This window comes from Neopsephotus bourkii, unplaced genomic scaffold (assembly GCF_033783945.1).
Source record: "Neopsephotus bourkii isolate Nb327-2 ecotype Australia unplaced genomic scaffold, CSIRO-AGI_Nbou_v1 NB_39, whole genome shotgun sequence".
Taxonomy (NCBI): domain Eukaryota; kingdom Metazoa; phylum Chordata; class Aves; order Psittaciformes; family Psittacidae; genus Neopsephotus; species Neopsephotus bourkii.
Window position 1 is genome coordinate 907,026 of NW_026900556.1, and position 19,617 is coordinate 926,642.

The window sequence follows — 19,617 nt, forward strand, 5'->3', positions numbered from 1 at the left end:
AGGGGGCTGGGAAGAGGAATCAGCTCTCCCAAGCTCTGTCTGCCTCTAGCACAGGCTCAGATCTCTGGTTTGCCATCAAACCCCTCTGGCTGTCCCAGCACCACTGGGATGGAGTCACTGGTTCCATGGTAAGGGCAGGAGCAAGCAAGGACTGCCTGGAGATGGGGTTTAGCATCCTCATCCCCAGCTGTAGGTGAGAGGGTTGTTTCTCTGCCCCTCCTGATTGCGGAATGGACACGATGCTGCTTTGTGTTCCCATAGGAAAAAGCTTTCTCATGCTTGCAGGGGCTGTTTGCATCCTTCTCACTGTCACTGCACAGCGAAGGGCTTTGCAAGGGAAGGGAGAGATCACTCATCCTTCCTAATGACCTAAGAGGGGACCGAGGCACAGAGGAGGTGCAGTGATGGATGATCTCAGCCACGGGCCATGACAGGTCCTTGTCCCCATGCAACAGCCAGGCAATGACGTCTGCTGCCACCGGCAGATGGGACGATCATTCCCTACAAATAACCATCCTTATATTCCGAAGGTGAAGCCTTCATCAGAGAAGCAGCTCACGGGAAACCGTGGATGCTGCCTCTGTGTAAAGGCAATGATGCGCTTGTGGGTGCGCAGAGCCATAAACGCTTCTCGCATCCCATGCCAAAACTGCAGAGCACAAGATCAATGTTTCTGCTTTGAAATCCTGTGCTCAATTAACTTCAGCAGGCAGGACATCCCTCAACATCCCCATTGGCATCCGTAGAGTGGCTTCATCACTCGGTAGGGGAAGAAATTACCCACGACAAGAAACAGGGGCAGCATCCAAGAGGGACCAAGTGAAATATGGAATGCACTGAGTGAGGTACCCAATGTGCTGCAGGGGCACAGCAGCAGCATCCTCACCCCTGGTAACGTGTGGTGAGGAGGGCTCCTTCACTACAGTCACCCACAAACTAACAGGGCTGAGGAGCGATGCCGTGATCCAATGGGAGCATGAATAATCCCTTTTCCTCCCCTGTGCAAGTGCATGTGATGAAACAAGAGGCGGGATGCGGGATGTGGGATGCGGGATGCATGCAGCTCCCAGGGCGGGAGCACAGGTAACACTATTGCCCTGGGCCCGGGTGCATTTGCTTTGCAGAGGTTGGTTGGGCACCGGGAAGGAATAGCAGGAAAAATACAGCTCCAACAAGCATGAGATCCACATTTTCTGCGTGGTTTGAATTATCCATGACTTTTGACCCAAGATTAAGTCTAGTGTGTAACTGCTGGTTATATATTGAGTCATATGAGCAGGCTAATCGCAGGAACCCCATGTTCTCCAAACACCCTGCGCCGCGCTCACGTTTCCCAACCGGAGCCCCCTCCGGCTTTGGAATCATCCTTTGAATCCAATGCTTCCAAAGCATTTTGTTGTCTGACCAGTATCTCAAACCCAGAACAAACCAAACCCATCAGTGCCATGTGCAGGCGGCGCAAGGAAGCCCACTTCCCCATGGAGTTTAGCTGCTCCGGTGTCTAGTAAAGGGTTGGGCTCCCACTGCAGTGTTTTTCTCAGCAGGAGCTCTTTCTCCATCAGCAATTCTCTTGCCATGCATAGAAATAGCCTTTTGACTTCTGCCTCTGTGTGTAATCTGGGTGAAAATGAGCTCTGGAGTCAGAAAGTGTTAGTGGGGGGTAAGTGGCAACTAAATGGGCTCTCCCAGGGTGTGATGCCTGCCTTGATACCCACTGGGAAGCAGAAGGGATTGGTTCTGGCTCTCCCTAAACGCCCTTTTAGCTCAATGAACCTCCCTTCAGGCTCTGAACTGATTCACCTCTCCCAGAGAGCCCAGGTAAGAGCTGTAAAAGGCTGTTATCAGCAACAGCAATCAGGTAAATACTCCTGTGAGTACAAGCCTGTGGCTCACCGGCTGATTCCCAGCGCCGGGGACCTGGATGGGGCTGGCACTGCCCATGTGTGCTGGAGCCCTTTGCCTTCCCTCTGCCCGGGGTCAGCCTGGAGAGGACCCAAAACGGGGCTGATTCGGGGTTTGCCACGTCCCTAAAAGCCTCCAGTGAATGGGAATTGTGTTGGAAGTTGTTTTCATCATGCAGGGGGTCCCCATGGCAGTAGGGACCTTGCCGGAGCAAGGGATGCGCGGAGACATGGATCCCATCACCATGGATCCACACAGGTTTGGGGCTATGGAGAGAGACACCAGCTCTTTGCCTCAAGGATGAATGAAGGCTAAATCAGCTCTTTCCTCCTGCACTAAGTCCTTGGCTGGTAGAAACCCAGCAGGAAGAGCATGACCTGGGTACAGGCTGGTTGTGTGTCCGGCTGCACGGGTACGGAGCTGCTCAAGAGGCATTTCATCACCATAAGCTCTATGTCTGGGAGGCCAGCCACTGTCCCCAACTGTCCCAAGAGGGATGCTGGTGACGTGGGAGGTGGGAACGCTCCAGCCCTGGGTTCAGAACAGGGACAGCCCCATCCTGATGGCCTCAGATGCCTCCTGAGGTGCCCAGAGGATGGTGGTCCCCAGTGCTGACCCCTCCATACCCCAGTGAGTGTCCCCCAGCTTATGGCATCCCCAGCCCTGCATACTCCATCCCACCACAGGGACCTCTCCATGTCCCTTCATGCTCCATCCCAACCACCAGCAGGACACCCAGTTCCTTACTGGTCTGAACTGGTGCAGGCACCAGCGCTGGGCTTTCACCTGCTCTCGGCCAAAGCGGTTCTGCATCGCTTTGCAGTGAAAACAAAGAACCAGCTGGAAGGGAAACAAATCCCTGGTTAGAAAACAGAGCTGAGCAACCACAGACCTCTCACCCAGGAGAGGAGGAGGGCAGGGAGAGCAGAGCTGCCTGGGGGCACCCAGGGTTGGATTTCAACACCCTGCAGGAGACACGATGCTTTTAGTTCATCGTCTGGGTCCCTTTGCTGCCTCGTGTGCATGGGGGGTGTTTGGTCTGGCCACAGAGCCCTGCATTGATGAGGTGGGAATGGAGCAGCAACAGCAAAGGGAAGCGGTTGGGGTTTGGGGTCAGCTATCAGGACCTGCTCTGCCCTCTTCCCTCCTTGCTCCCCAGGCCCTGCTTATTCAGTAGCCCCTTATTTCTACAGCCCCTTTGCTTTGCTCTATCTCTAAGCTGCTTTCTCTTAGTACAACACCACGTTTGTTGCCACTCACCCTGATTCTTATTGCCTTTGGGTCTCCTTGGGCCCCTTCTGGACAGGGGCAGAGAAGCAAACACCTGAATTAGAGGCAAAAATGTGCATTTTAACATCTCACATGTGTTTTTTTCCAGCCCATGCACCCTATCCCCCATCCCATGGATGCCACCACTGTCCTCAGGCGACACTTGTAAGTGCCTAGGGCTTTGTGGCCACATAAAGGTCACGCCAGGACAGTCCTGATGTTGGGGTTCCTTTGATGCTGGCTCCGTCCTGCTCCACCTCCACCATAAATCACAGCACGTTATAAATCCCTGCCAGCGCTCAGGGACCCATCCTTGGGGAGGGCAACGCAGTTCAGTCCTGAGGCAGCAAAACCAAAGATCACGTGTTTCACGTGGATGCCATTCCCTGTGGGCACAAAGAGGAGCTGGGAGCAGGGGGGTGCTGGCACCACGGCACTGATCCAGCCGGACCTGTGCAGGGACAACCCAGGGCACAAACCTTTGGTAAGGCTGATGCTTCCAGCTGGATGCACTCCCTGACCCGGCTCCTGTGTGAATCCTTGTGCAAACACAAGGAATAGGGATTGATGAGGGCAACAAGGGCACAGGGCAGGAATAAACACACTGGAGGGTGATGCTGGAAGGGCTCTGACCAAAGGCAACAGCGAAGAAGCTGTCCCAGAGGGTCCCCACTCCTTCCCCAGCCCCATGTTTACAATGCCTCCTATTCCCACCCCTATAGTGACTCCTGGCCTACGAGGACCTATCCTCAGCTTAGCTCTGCCAGCAGAAGGATTTGGGGAGATCTAGGACCAAACACACACAAACAGCCCCACAGCAGCTTTCTATGGCCGTGCAGAACAGGCTTTACATTTCCTAGTGAAGCGCTGAGATTACCCCGGGCAGCTTGATTTGCTCTTAGCAAATCCTGTTTCCTTGCTGTGACGGCTGCTGCAGAAAGCCCGAGCAGAGGGTGGCTGCCTTTGTCACTCAATAGGATTAAACAGGCTCTTGGCACACGAGAGGGGCAGCGCTGGTGGCTCCCGGGGAGTTATCGGCCGCATCCCAGGGATATGCCGGGAAGTGCCGGAGGAGCATCCGTGCCAGCGGCGATTGCTGCGAGCAGCGGCGTGGCAGAGCCTGTCTCATTCCTCATCACCGCCTGGCTCTGCAATCTCAACTACAGGAACCCAGCAGATTATTCCTGCACTTGGGTGTGTGGGAGGCTGATAAGGAGCCGGGAAGCCGGGAGACGCTGAGGTTTTGTCCTTGGGGCAGGTAGTGGGTGACAGCGCGGTGCCAGGTCCCTGTTGCTATCAGAGGACGGCAGTGATTTGCTTATTCTTCTAGAAATAGCTCTTCCTGCCCTAGAAGGGGAAACCACCTTCGTCATCCTCTGCCTGCATCACAAGCAGCAAACCAGCGCAAGGATGCGCTGCCCAGGGGCATCTCCTTCATTTTGGGTGGTCCACATTAGAATCATAGAATGGTTAGGGGTGGAAAGGACCTTAAGGTCATCCAGTTCCAACCCCCTGCCATGGGCAGGGACACCTCACACTAAACCATGGCACCCAAGGCTCTGTCCAACCTGGCCTTGAACACTGCCAGGGATGGAGCATTCACAACCTCATTGGGCAACCCATTCCAGTGCCTCAGCACCCTCACAGGAAAGAATTTCCTCCTTATATCCAATCTAAACTTCCCCTGTTTAAGTTTGAACCCGTTACCCCTTGTCCTATCACTACAGTCTCTAATGAAGAGTCCCTCCCCAGCAACCTTACAAGCCCCCTTCATTGTGTCTCATTTCTGTAACCTGAAGGTCCCCATGGCTCCATGTGAGGCTCAACCCCATGTTATGGAAACCATAAGCACGGCCTTGCTGCAAGCCACATCTCCCTGTCCCTGGCTGTGTCCCCACAGCACAGTGCAGGGTTGCTGGCCACAGGCTGGGTTCTAGGGGTGAGACAAGGTTGGGGCACCCACATGCCTGCTACTCTGGTTTTCCAGTTCAGTGCCCTGTGCCACTGAGGCCAACAGTCACGTTCTGCATGGAGCAGTGCCACAAACTCCCTGACCCCTCCGGGGCTCACCATGCACATGAGCCGCAGCGAGAGCCCGCGGGGTCTCCACATCAAAGCTGGTCCTTCACTGGAGCCGCTCATCCCTGCCGGTGGCCCTGGGTTAACGGAGAGGACGGGGAGAGCTTTGGGCTGTGCCGCCAAAGGACGCGATGGGAACAAGCGCAAGGGTGCAGTGAGGCTGTCCCTGGTGTCAGCCGGGATGCGGGGACGGCGCGGGAACAGCCCGAAGGTCCCGTTCCAGCTCCCGAGCTGGAAACAAAACCGTGTCTTGTTCCCGTCCTGTTTTCAAAGCCAGAAAGGTCGGGGCCGTGCGAGCCCAGCCAGGCTGGGCAGCACTGCCAGCTCCCACCGGCCTGGGAACACGCAGGGAATGACGTTGGTGCCTGGCTGAGGACAGCCAGGGGCTTTTCCAACCCTCCTGTTCGGGGTATCCTGCACCCACAGTCATGTCCCATCCTTTCTCCTTGCACTGCGTGGGGAGAGGGGAAGGAAGATGCATGGGAATGATGCGACCACATCATGGACCCACCATAGCCACAAAGCCCCGCTGCAAAATGCATCAGCTCCTGGGATCTGCGCTGCCGCCACCAAGGCAGTTCCTAATTCACCTCTAAATCCCCCAAGCCCCAACAAGGCTTTGCTCTCATTAGATGGGGACATCATTAGAGGGGCAGGTGCTGCCAGCACTGGGGGCTTCATAAGCAGCCCTCTTGCTGGGATGAAATGCAAAGGGTCCGTATGCCCAGCACAGCAGCATGGCCTTGCCATCACCACGGCAGGCTCTGAAGTATCCCCCTGTCCCCATGCTGGCTGCCTGCACGTGCTGCTGCAGGGATCATAACAGGGAAAATCATTAGGCACAGGACTGGGAGCTCAAGGGACACTTGGAAATCAATCCCAGCTCTCTGCCCAAGCCCAGCCCAGCTTGAAGCGACAGCAGTTTCCCTCCATCCAGGTGGAAAAGGGGGTCTGATGGGAATGGATGCTGGTCCTGATCCAGCCTGGCCCCCCAAAGGCTCCAAGGGACTCACTGCCCACTGTGGATCCCAGAGCTGTGTTTTGCCCCTGGATCCACACCAGGCAAGGAAAATCCTGCACCAGAGCCATTGGGAGGAGGCAGGGCTGGGATTCAGAGCCAGACACATGGGACCCTGTGCCTATTGTGAAGGGAGCAGCGTACCCAACAGCCAAGGCTGTTCCTCCCAGCACCCTGTGTCCCCAAGGCAGCTTTGGCGCTTACTCCTCAAGCTGCTGGGGCATTGACATTCATTTTGACCTTTCCAATCACAAGGATGTTCTGTCCTTCCCGGCCAAGTACAGCCTGGATACCCTGTGGGTGGATTAGACTGTATATACAGTGGCTGCAAATACAGAGCTGGCAGGGAGGGAGAGGGTTTGTGTGCTTGCAGGGCGGTTGGATGGGAGAGAGGAGCTGCCGCCAGTACCTGCTTTTCCTCCTGGGATGCTCAAGTGGATGCAGCACACTAAGGGAGGATGCTGGTTTGGTTGGAGAGAGAAGGGATCCAGCTCCGGAGGCTGCTCCCGGCTCCCCCCATTTCCCATCCTCCAGCTAATTGCAGCTTTGGCTTCGAGAGAACACGAAGAACTGTAATTAGGAGACAATGTGTGGAATCAGGCACGAGGGCCCAGCTGGTGCCTGGGGATGGTCCTTCCCTTCTCAGCCATCAAAACCCACTCTGGACAGGCTCTTTCAGTGCAAAACCTACCCCAACCCACGAGCTTGAGCTGATACAAAAGGCAGCACATTCCTGTTCCCAAGGTATCACGGTCACAGAACAAGCTCATTGACTTAAATCAGCATCCTCCCCACCTCAAGCACTGCACATGCCAAATCCTGTGCCCCACCATGGCAACCCGGGCAGGGAATGGGGTGCAGGCTGCATGGGGTTGAAGGCAGCCATCCCCATCGCCCCATCCCCTCGCAGTCCTTGGAAGCAGGAGCATATCCCTGGATAGCGCTGCCTCCTCCCCGCTCTCTGCAGCACAGGGTTTGGCACAGGGCTCCCCCATGGCTCTCCTTGAGCCCTGGCAGCACGCAGGCTTTGCCAAGGGGCCGGCTCCATCCAAGGCTGTCAGGGCACGGATCCGGCCACCCCGCAGCGCCATGGCGCCAGGGAGACGGGAAGCTTCGTGCTTCCAGCCCGGATTCATCCCTTATCTCTTCCCCTCTCTTGCCCTTACACATTTTTTCCTCTCTCTGCCTTCCCAGCCAGCTCATGGGGTTCTTATCTGGAGCCCAAATCACCCCTTCCCCAAGGCAAGCTCAGCAGCATCCTCTGCAAACCCATTTCCAGGGGGTGTGCACCCCATGAGGGGCACAAGTGAAAACGTGGCAGCAAAACCTCTTCCCCTACACCTTTATGCCATACTGATGCCCTCAAACCCCTTCCAGCACCCAAGGCAGGGATGGGGAAAGCCAAGCACAGGGCATAGACCCCAATGCCCAGCACTGCCCCCCTCACTGCTGGGCTGTAGCTCCAATCTCTGGAGCAGGGGAGAGGGAAATGGTGTTTAAAAGCTTCTGCAAGCCCAAAGAGCCCAGGGGGTTAACACAGGGCTTAAGGCCAGGTTGGACACAGGGGCTTGGAGCAAGCTGCTCTAGTGGAAGGTGTCCCTGCCTGTGGCAGGGGGTTGGAATTGGATGAGCTTTAAGGTCCTTTCCAACCCAAACCATTCCATGAGCAGAGTGGGGATGCTGCAGCTGCTACTGAACGCATCCTGCATCACTGAGCAGTCAGCAGCAGCCACGCAGGTGCTGGATGGGAGCAGAGAGCAAAGCACTGTGCTTTCAGCTCGCTCTAACAGTCTCCAAGCAAGCCTTGTGCATCAGATCAGCCTTTGCTGTGGTCAGCCCTGATCAGGAGGCAGCAGGTTCCTGGGTCTTGCTGGTGGAATAGAAATCAATGCAGAGTCAGGAGGTTCTGCCTTGTTCATCCTCCCCATTGCTCAGAGTGATGCTCACTGTGGTCCAAGCCCCAGCCACGTGTCTCACCTGCATGGAGCAGGTCTGCCCTGTGTAACAGCATGAGGAGGCTGTGGCAAGCCCTGCTGCCTGCAATAGCATCACCCAAAACGAGGGGCACCACCGGACCGAGAGGAACGTGGTGTGTATGAGAACATTACACTGTGCACTGTAAAAGCAATCCCCCTGTTTCTAAGGGGAGGAGGTTTCTGCCTTGCTCCCCCCTGCAATTGCCTGGATTATGAGCCTGGTAGCTTAAAACATCACAAAACTTAGCAAAGGGACCAAAGAGGGACCTCAGAGATGCCTCATCCTAAAGATACAGCACCTCTGCAAAGGAGAGGTTCAAACTGCAGCCCTCCATGGGGATGGCTGGAGCAGGAACACACTGGGTCAGCAGGGAAACAGGCCCATGGGCTCCTGGTGTGGGAGTAGCTTTGTGCATCCATATGTACACACATCCATGCACATGCACATGCTCTTACAGCCCTCTGCATCCCACAGGAACAAGGTTGTGTCCAGGTGGGACATGCCTCCCTGCGGATTTGGCTCTGTTTCAGTACACTGATGAGGTTTGCACATCCTCACATCCAGGCTGCCTCTTGGGAATAGTCCCTGACCCACGTCTTACCCCAAAGCACATCACAAACCGGTGCTGCTGTCAGCTTCAGGTGGCCACATCCAGCCTGGACCAGCCTTCCCCAGCTCAGAGGAGCCGCTTTCCACCCCTGAAATAGCAACTCAGATGATGCTCTCTGCAGCTGGGGATGATGATGCAGGCTGCTCATTATCCAGCAGGAACAATTAGACTTATGGCAATTAGCTCTGCAGTTGCTGAGAGATGCTGGAATGGGCCAGCCGGCAGCCAGCTCCCTGTGGAAGGAGGATGTGGTACCCAGCCTTGCCAGGGGCCACCATGGCCATGGAGCAAGAGCAAAAAGGAGCATCCAAAAAGCCTCCTGCAGTGCCAAGAGGGCTGGGTTTGTGTGGGAGTAAAAGCAAGGACGGGCAAGTGTTTATCAGAGAGCCAAATGCCCTCTAATGACGTTTGTTTGCCTTCAGATTAATGATGAAATGGGCTGAGCCACGCAGGGGTTAGAAGATGCTGTTATGGGCTAAGATGTTCCACGTGATGCTCTGGGCTCAGCTTTATCCACAAGGTAAAATGGGTAGAAGCTGGCTCCAAGCTGGATCAAGCCACAGGCACCTGATGGTCACTGAGCCTGAGCTGGGCTTCAGGCATCGTTCCCCTAGGGTAAAAAGTCAGGCTTCTGGTTGAGAAATGCCCATGGGGTAAAGGCGTAAAGGACAGCTTCACTCATTTCACAAGTCACAACAACAGGAAGGGTTCTTCTTTTCCCCTTGACATTGTTTGAAAACCTCATTTGGAGGCTGAAGCAAGCAAGCCCCGATATCCCAAACCAATCCCAGGCTGAGAAACAACCCCTCCTTGGGTGAAACAGAGTGGCAAGAAGGCTTTTGGGATAACAGCTGAGCTCCAGATCACCAGCTGATACCCAAGGGGAGCGAGGGAACAGGAGCTGGAGGGATGTGGGGAGCCTGTTCTAGGAAACCCCAGGCCGTTTTCCATTGAGGAGTTTATCGGAAGCAAGCAGAGCACTGCATCCCGGCCTTGTTTGTGCTGCAGGAGCCAGCAAAATTCCCAGGAAACTTTCGCTACCTGGTCAGCAAAACCTCTCTGATGCACTTTATCAGTGGCTAAACATTAAACCCTTGGCAAACTGGGCTCCTTGGGGCCAGGGACGTGTGACCGTGAACAGCCCCAAACATGGGTGAGAGCTGCTGGTGTGGCCAAGAAGGGGGACGGGATGCTCCAGGCAGGAAAAGGATTAAATGGGTTCTCACTGAAGCTGGATGGAGCCTTCCCCATCTCCCAGTGCCTTCATTTGCAAGAGGGATTCACCTCCCACCGCTGTCAGTGCTGCCCCAGAAACCCACTGCTCTGGCACATAAACTGCATTCTTCAAGGACACCCAGTTTCTATTGCAAAGCCCCTGTAAAATGGGCCTGTTTGCAGTAATTAGGCCAATTGTAGTGAAATGGTAATTGCTAAAATCTTCCCCTGATGCCACTTTAAATGTGCCAAACCAAAGTCCAAACAAAGCTCCTTTCCTCTCGCTCCCTGCATTAAATAACCAAAGAGCAGCTCCAACATCAGGTAATGGCTTTTGCTGCCACACTTTGAAGGGAACCTGACAAAGACCCAAACAAAGCCTGACCCACTTTAGCAGAATAAGCACAACACCAAGAAAGGGAGCAGGGATTTCAATAAAGCCCTTAATGCAACCCCATTAGCAAGTCTGCTCCTAGCAGCCAGATAAATTCATCTTGGTAAGTCTGCCCTCTGAACAGTGGGAGCCACAGATGCACGAGCACACAGACACACATAGGGATGCACACGTATGTGCTGCCCCACTCCATCACCTTCCCCACATGCAGGATGTGCATCCAGGAGGTTGGGGCACTGGTGCAGGCTCTTGCAGCAATGCTTCAAGCACAAATGCTGCTGCCTCGTGTGCTTTGCTGCTCATTTGTAATAGCAGGGATGCTGTTGTCACTGTGCTGCAGATGACAGCCAGCAGGGATGAGGCTGGTTTTACCCAGTGGTACCAAGGGCACTTCCCTCTGCAGGGGGAGGTATCCTTAGGGCCACCCCAAAGCGACTTTCTCCTCTTTGCACTGGGTAGGAGCACTCAAACTCAGCTTGGAATGACCTGATGGGACCCTGCAAGGAATCGGTGGCTCCAAAGACCCAACACCCCACACTGTCCAAGGGCACAGAGCTGCCCAACAGAGGCAGCGAGCTTCAAAGATGGAGATGGGCCAGGTTGCAGCTAATCCACCTGGGTGCTGTCCTGGATCCAGGCTTCTGTGTACCTGTCCTTGCGCATGCAGCCCTGCGTTCCCCTTGGCCACACACTGGTTTACGTGCCTTTCCAGGGGTGGCACGCAGCCTGGTCCAGCCCCTGTGTTTGCTCAATGGTGGCATCACTGAACATCACCAGATCCCCTGGCCACTCCCTGTGCCTTTGAATCATCCCCATTCTCCCCCCTGAGGCTCAGTGCATCAAAGCACTGACCTTCACGGCCAGGCCAATGCCCTGCAGTTCCAACACCAACCAGGCTCTATCCTGTGCACTGGAGGATGTCACTTTCCCAGAGGATGGCATGTCTCTAGCCATGGATGACAGTCCTCCCCTCCATTGAAGCAGCTTCCCCAGCAGCTCTGCCAAAGCATAGCCAGCTCCAGAAGGCACTGGGGTGGGTTTGGATGCATTTGGTCCTGCTTGTTCACACCAGATGGATCTTGAAGCACAATGGTACCCAGGCCACCAGAAGCTTTGGGAGCATGTGGTGGTGCAGGGCTGCATGTCTGGGGAAGCCAGAATTCCATGGCCTTAAGCCTCTCTGGTTAAAACACTGCTTCAAAGGATGGAGCTCAGCTTATGACCCCCAAAAAGCTTGGGACAGCACAGCCCTGAAACCGTCCCTAAATGACACCAAGGCTCAAGACAGGGAAGAGCCCAAGACCAATTCCCACCTGGTCAAAATTAAGGGGTTCTTGGCCAGGAACCTGAGCTGTTGCCATGACCTAAGGAAAAGGTCCGATGTTCCTGTGATGCTGGAGCTGTAACTTCTCATTCCTATCACCCCATCCCAGGTGGCCACAACCCTGACATCACTTCCCAGCTGAGTAATACAGGCTTATCCCACCACAGCAGCTTAACAAGGCTTAAATAGAAAACTCAGCGCAGGAGGAAGAGATAAAGTTCAGCCTGGTGATAGCCACATATTAAAAATGATAACAGAGCTGATGGCAACAGCACAAGCTCCAGATGGTCCAGCGGCCAGAAGCAGAACCCAATGAAATGCCAGCCCATCAATATAAAAACATCGAGTCATTGTAAGGCAAAGGTGAAAGGTACAGTTACCTGGCACTGAATGAAGGGACTGGTGGTAAATCCCTCACAAGTTACCTCTGGAAGCAGACAAGAGGCACAATTTGTACAGAAATGACAGGAAAAACACACCATTGGTATCATAAAGGAAACAGGCACCACCAAAAGAGGCTCCACACAGAGGTTATTTGCTCAGCTGGGTTTTAGGATAATGGGTTAACCAAATGTTTGGATGAGCAATGAATGCATGATGGCTTCAAGATGTGGAAGATAAGATGGTTTGGAGACATTTGCACACTTAGAAACTGGCTGTCCAGGGAGTGAATTACACAAAGAGCCCCAGTCAAAGGAGAGGAACAGGTCGATATTTGCTCTTCACGTTTATTACCAAATCCAGAGGGAAATTATCCTTCTCATTCAACACTCAGTGTCTTTGTTCGTGTTTTAGCTGCCTCACTAGGAGCTTTCATAGGCTGCTCATTCAAACCCTTCCGCTGAGGAACTGATGGTGTGGTTGGGAAAATCCCAGCTTTCCTGCTTGGAAAATGAGGGAGGCTTGCAGACCACCACCAGCTCTGTATGAGGACGGTCAGACACAGCCCTTCCACCTGAAGTAGAGATGCTGACAGGATTACAAAGTGGTATGGAGGGGGAAAACCACATTGTTGGCAATACCTGTTAGGACCAGCATCACAAGGATGTGACCCAGATTGTCAGGTCACTTATCCCATGGGGACAAGGGCCTCACCTTGGAGCTCCACAAAGGCAGGTGAAGATTAGGGTCCACCAGCACAGCTTCTCAGAGGTCAAAGCTTGCCTGCACCCCTCAAATCACATCTTCTCTTTCTTGCAAACCTGTCAGCAGGGTCTCACCTCGCCCCATAGACCTCACATAGACACACTGTCATGGTACATGCACCAGCTCTACTGTGCCCCTTGCACAGGAGGATACTCATCCAACCCATTCACCAGCATCTTCAGTGCTGGAGGAGCCTGTTGAATCACAACCCTACCCCAACCATCTTCACTCTCCCCTGGATTTGCCACAAGACATGACAAGCCCCTAAGGACAGAGATGGGTCACCTCAGGGAGCTGTTTCCACTAGGAGGTGATAGGAAGGAACACAACCTAGATAAAGCTGTGCTCCAGCTGCTCTGGGAACACAAACCCCAAAATGAGAACTGAATGGCACAAAGCAAGCCTGATTGACGGCACTTTAGGTGCAGCTGAATGGTATCTGCACGCTGTCACCTGCTCCAAGGACTGACTCACCCCTCAGAGGCAGGCAGCAGCAGTTAACCATCCTCTCCATCAAGTCAAGGGGAGAATTAACCCCACCACAGTGCAGAGGGAGGAGACCCCCATGGAGCCTGAATCAAGTCTTGCTTTAGAGACAGCCCATAGTGACAGAAATGAACCTCTCGGCTCAGCCCCATGCAAAGGACGCAGCATCCTGCACCTCCTGCTTGGCTCAGGGAAGGACCATAAATACCACCAGCCTCTCCATAGGGATCTGGGCTCCTTCGCACATTCCAACATCAGTGCCCGAGCCGGCATCTATTCCTGACAGTAGGAACAAAGTGAGCGATTGCATCTGCTATATTTAGAGCAAAGAGTCAATATTCCTTGTGGTTAAATGGTTACCAGCGTTCTCATTTGATCTATAAATAGCTTCTGTTTGCCTTTTCAAAAGAAACTAGTTTAAAGAAGAAAACTGCCTTCCCAGCCCATGACTGTTGAGCAGGGTGGGTTATTTTCAATGAAACATTAAGCTACGCATTTTCTCCTCCAAATTCCTCCCCTTTCCAAGCCAGGCTCTCAGCAAACACTCCAGCTTGGTTTCCCTAAACTAATGCCCACTGTGCTTCCACCCCTGGGCACAAAGCCTGCTCCCACGTTAAGGCATTACAAAGACCACGTCCCCATCACTCAGCCCCCTGTGAAGTCAAACTAAGGACACCAACTATTGAACAAACCACGTTGGGAAGCTGGGATGTAGCAGAGGCAGCAAGTCCCTGCTGCAGTGATTGATTTAACACTGCACAGGGAGATCTCCCCCCTAAGCTTTGGGTTGAAAGGGAGGGATGTGCGCAGCGCTGGCGCACACCCTGAGCACACCAGAGGTGCTGGTGCAGGGGGGACCCCGGCCCCCCTTCTCCTCTCACTGCCGTTGGTGTGCACGAGGGGGGGTCACCGCAGGGGCACTGCCCGTGCTCAGGCCCGAGCCCAGCGCAAGCCCCAGGCTCGGCTCAGACCCAGACCCGGACACGGCCCACTCCAGACCCAACCCCGGGGTGCACTCGCTGCCGCACCATGCCCAGGGCAAAGCTCAGGAAAGGTCCAGGCCAGGCCGCGGTGCCAGCTCCATCCCAAGCCCAGGCCCAACCTCGGAGGTCGACCCGGTGCCGGTCCGTGCCCACAGCAGTACCGAGGGAAAGCCCAGGCGAGGCCCCGGCACAGTCCCCGGCCCAGGCCCAACCTCGGAGATCCACTCGGCGCGGGGCTATGCCCGCTCCAGTGCCTGGGGAAGGCCCAAACAAGGCCCCGGCGCAGGCTCCGACCCAGGCCCAACTTCGGAGGTCGACTCGGTGCCGGCCCATGCCCGCTGCAGTGCCCGGGGAGGGCCCAGCCGAGGCTCCGGGGCCCGCCCAGGCCCAAGCCCAAGCCCAGGCCCGGGCCCAGCCTCGGAGGTCGACCCGGCGCCGGCCCATGCCCACACCAGTACCGGGAGAAGGCCCAAGCGAGGCCCCGGCGCAGGCTCCGACCCAGGCCCAACCTCGGAGATCCACCCGCTCCCGGCCCATGCCCACTGCAGCGCCCAGGGAAGGCCCAAGAGCGACCCCGGCGCAGGAGCAAGACCGAGGCTCTGCCCGCTGCCGGCCGATGCCCACGCCTAGGGGACGCCCACCCAAGCCGGCCGCAGGAGCCGGGCGGGGCTCGGCGGCGGGGCAGAGCTCCGAGCTCCGCCCGCCCCGCTCCGTCACTACGCGGCGCCGGGGCTGCGGACCCGGGTCCGCCATGGCCTCGGCCGCGGGGGGGGTCGCGGCCCGCGCCGCCGAGGAACCGCCGCCATCCGAGCCGCCCACCGAGCCAAAACCGCCGCCGCCGCAGCCGCCACCCGCGCAGGAGTTCTCCTTCCTGCCCCTCGTCCACGACATCATCAAATGGTAACGGCGGACACCGGGCCTCGCCCCGCCCCGGCCCGGCCCACCGGGACCGGCCCGGCCCCTCACCCCCCCCATAACAGTGATGCCGTGGAGGGAATGGGGTTCCACCTTCAGCGCCCCTGAGCAGGGAGCAGGGTAATGGGGTCCCCCTATAGTGATGTTCTCCAGACCCCAACATCCTCAGGGTGCCGTGGGTAGGGAATGGGAATGGAGTCCCCCCACTCAAATGATGCTTTCCCTCTCCCTGAGTGGGGAGTAGGGCTATGGGGTCCCCCTTTTAACGATGCTTTAACACCATCAAAGTGCCCTTGGACAGGGATGAGGGCAATGGGATCACCCTGTAACGATGCTCTCCAGCCCCCTGCATCCTTGGGGTGCCATGGATGGGGAGCAGGACAGTGGGATCTCCCTTCTGGTTATACTCTCCAAGCACCAACATCCTCAAGTGCCCTGGGTGAGTCACAGGGCAATGAGGTCCCCCCCTCCCGGCATCTCCTTTGCCCTTTCCCTCCCTGCTGGAATTCCTGGGAAGAGCTGGCACAGCCCCAGGTGCATCCCTGCTCTGAGTCATGGCAGCACCTGTGTGGTGTTTGGGTCACCCAAGCAGTGCAGGTGCTCCCATGGGGCAGGGACACTGCCCCATCATTAACAGCCAGGAGCAGGAGTGTTGGACCCGCACTGGGTTATTGCTGCAGATAAGAGTCTTGTGTGGCTGATAACAGCCTCAGGGAGTACAGGCAGTGCTGGGGCAGGGATACAGCCCCTTTCTGGGGAGTTGTAACAAGCAGGATGGCTTCTGCGGTGGTACAGGGCAAGTTGTTCTCATCCTGGGTCAAGATAAGTACTGTAAGGTCGAAGGTACTTGTACAAAGGTTCAGGGACCTGTGCTGTGTATGGCCCAGGATAATCCCTTCAGGGATGCTGATGGTTCCGGTAAGGTCATGGTTCTGCCATGGAAATCCATCCATGCTCTCACCTGTATGCTATGGAGTGAGGCAGAGGGAATGGGAAGCGTGAATTGCTGGTTGTGGTCCTGGCTGACCTTTCCCTGTGCTTTGAGTTAGGAGCTGAGGCTGGGCTATGCCCTGCTGATGTTTCACTTCCATCAAGCATGTTTGAAAGGGGAGAGAGGTTCACCCTTCATGGCTCCACAACGTGAGTTGTGGTGAGGAAAGACTGAGCACCCCCAGGCACATTGATCCCGGTACGGAATGGCTGTGAGAACACAAACCCTCTGAGTGCCTCAGGTTCCCCACTGTGCTGGGGGTGCAACCACAATCCTGTCTGTTCTATCCAGACCACACAGGCGAGGCTAAACCCCATTGGTGTGCATGCAGGTGCAGCAGTGAGCCATAACCATGAGCTGGGACCTCCCAGGTTCCTGTCTATCACGGAGCAAGCCATGCTAACCCATAGCTAACAGTCCTTAGGACATCTTGTGCCCTGTCTCCCTGAGTCACCCACTATTAGCAGCCATCCCACTTAACCAGCTGTGTTCCTTGGCTTCACACACAGCATTTCCTGCTGGAGCAGATGTAGGTGCACTGAGCAGTGCTGCAGACAGGTAGGACCTCAGAGGTGATGGGATGTGTCCCTGACAGATGGCAAACGTGTTATCCTTTAACACGGCCGCTAGCCACAGAGCCCAGCCCTGCTGTTTTGACACATCTCCAAGGTGACTGTGCTTGGGAGCGAGGATAGATCCCCTCAGTTTGCTTACACACAAGGACACGTGCTCTTTCCTGTTGTTTGGGTCCGGACAGAGTTTCCCCAAGCAGGGCTTGTTGGTATTTTCAACCTTGTACAGTCAAACGGCATCACCGCTGAGGCCCCAGCACATGGCTCCACCAGTGGTGGGCTGTGGTGCTGTGATGAAGAGCACTGTGCCTTAAGGCAGGTTTTCTGCTCACTCCATCAGCCCAGGCTGTGGCTGGGTGTTGTGTTCGATCCTGTGTTACTGCAGGCAGTCTCTTCCCACACTTCCTCACCCCTGCCTGTCCGTGCCCTCAGAGAAGGAGTCGTTTCAGTGCCTTGATCCAGCAGGAAAACCACCCATGAGGGTTAAAACCTGATTCCTTTGGATCAACCACACAGACAGCTCCCTACCTGTGGGGAAGGGAACAAGGCTTGGGGACGCCTGGAACGGGAAGGACATCCCTTTCAAAGCCAGCCTGTAGCTATGATAGATTAAAGGCAGCGCCAATCCATCCATCCCGTGCCATCAACCTCTGTGTGTGTGTGTGTGTGCCTGTACTTTTCCACTGCCATCCCGACCGGGAATGCCTGCATAATGGGGCTCCATTCTAGCAGCAGCTGCAGTTTGCTTCAGGAGGGAGTAATGAGTGTTTTGTTCCAGCAGGCTTTCTGAAGCAAGCGGCCACCATCTGGTTAAAAGCTTTGCTCTCAGCCATGGCACGATTCCCTCAAGTTTAGAATCGAGCCCGTCTCTACCCTGGTCATGCCAAGCAGGTTTATTTTTAGCTCTGGCTATAGAACAGGCTCCAAGTTGTCAAAGACCATCAGAATCCCTCTCTCCTTATTAACAGGCGCCCTGGAAGCGGGAACTTGCTTTTTGCCTGGAATCAGGGAAACTTCTCGCTGGTGCTAACAAAGCTGAGGCAGATACTAATGAGGGGTTGAGGGCAGACGCTGCCTCAGACAACGCTGGTGCTTGAAAAGCACGGAGCTGGCTGTGGAACTGATTGTGCTGCTCTTAAAGGACAAGCAAAATAAGCTGTCGCTTCTCTTTTATGAGGTATACATCCCCAGGGAGTCGTTTGAAAGCTCCAAAGTGCCATTTTCCCTGCCATTGGATGCTCTGGGATACTTTGGGGAACAGTTTCTGTTTTCTGCTGTCAAGCTGTTTGACTGCATTGATTTTTTCCGTTGTATTGCAGCAAGCAACAGGTCATGGGTGAGACTGAGAGCTTTCTTTCCAGGTGCCTACACACAACACACGTATGCAATCTTACCTTCCCCAAAGAGAGAGACGGGAGTTCAAGCAGAGGGAGAATGTAGCCGGCTCCGTGGTAATGTTTTAAAGCTGCAGACCAGCCCCTAACCTCATTGATGGGTCCTGAGGTAACTGGAAATTGGCAGGAAACCAGTTTGCTCCAGAGATTACCCAGTCTGTGTATCTATCTATGTCCATTTCACTGTGATAGGTCAATTAGGTGTGTGTAGCTAGACACCAAGAGCAAAATCTGCCCAGTGAGTTCCAGTTTAAGCCCTGGTTGTACTGGAAATGACAGGCAGAAGGGGTGTTTCCAATAGGAGAATTCAGTGGTGCCTTGCTTTTCTCTCCTCTGCAGCATGGACAAGGACAGCCAGGATGTTCACCAGGTGCTGAATGAGCTCAAGAACAAGTTCCAGGAGATGAGGAAGCTGATCAGCTCCATGCCTGGCATCAGCGTGAGCCCAGAGCAGCAGCAACAGCAGCTGCAGAGCCTGCGGGAGCAGGTCCGGACCAAAAACGAACTGCTGCAGAAGTACAAGAGCCTTTGCATGTTTGAAATCCCCAAGGAGTAGGAAGGGTGCAGCTCTGCTGTTGTGTCTGAGATACTGAGATACCTCTATCCTGGCTGAACAGGAGAAATAAAGGTGGCAGAAGTTTACTTCTCTTTCTTGTGTGCTTGCTTTTGGTGGCGTTGCTCTCAAGTTGTGCCTGTGTGGATCAAAGGTGTGTGGCACTGAATCAGCTCGCTGTGCTTCACATATGATGATGACAGTGGTATGTTCACTTTGATCTGCTCTAGGACTGTACATTTCTGCATCTTCTGTTTCTTCTCTTGGTAGGGGAGGTTGGTTTTCTTTACATTGAAGCAAGCAAGGAGACATGATGTTTTCTCCTTGCAGTGGGTCAAAATACCTGCTGGTTACCCTCAGCAAGAAAAAGGAGCACTTTCTGATTTAGGGTTTCTTTACACTTAAAAATGGCCAAACATCAGGAGAGAATGTAAGAGGGAAGCATGAACCATTTGGCCCTGCTCCTGGAAAGGGGCTCTGGAACACTTTCCCGTCTGTGTGTCGAAAGAGGAACGATTGCTTTCAATTGCTTCTGTGTTTCTCTCTTTTTCAACAAGTGGTGGTTGTGTCTGAGGTGAAGCAAGCAGAGATGTAGAAATGCCAGGCTGCCTCTCTTGTGTATTCACTGAGTGGATGTGGACTGGGGCAGGGGCAGGGCTTTGGCAGCACAGACGACATGCATAGCCTGGGCCTGGCTCCTGGGTCTTTTCCTCTTGGAGGAAGGGCAAGCAGAATCAAAACAAGAGGGCAGAAGTGGTAAGAGCTTTAACTACTCCACACGTGACAGAA

General features: G+C 54.9%; 1 protein-coding gene and 1 long non-coding RNA gene across 2 annotated transcripts in view; both read left to right on the forward strand.

The window, feature by feature from the left end:
• The window catches only part of LOC133208519 (uncharacterized), a 44,080-nt gene that overhangs the window by 12,698 nt on the left and 11,765 nt on the right, over positions 1-19,617 (forward strand). The gene's annotated exons all lie outside the window — the stretch shown is intronic.
• Positions 15,131-18,917, forward strand: MED9 (mediator complex subunit 9). Its single transcript, XM_061346052.1, has 2 exons — positions 15,131-15,303; positions 18,615-18,917. Exons 1-2 carry the CDS (start codon positions 15,155-15,157, stop codon positions 18,829-18,831), a joined length of 366 nt encoding a protein of 121 aa, XP_061202036.1. The 5' UTR covers positions 15,131-15,154; the 3' UTR covers positions 18,832-18,917.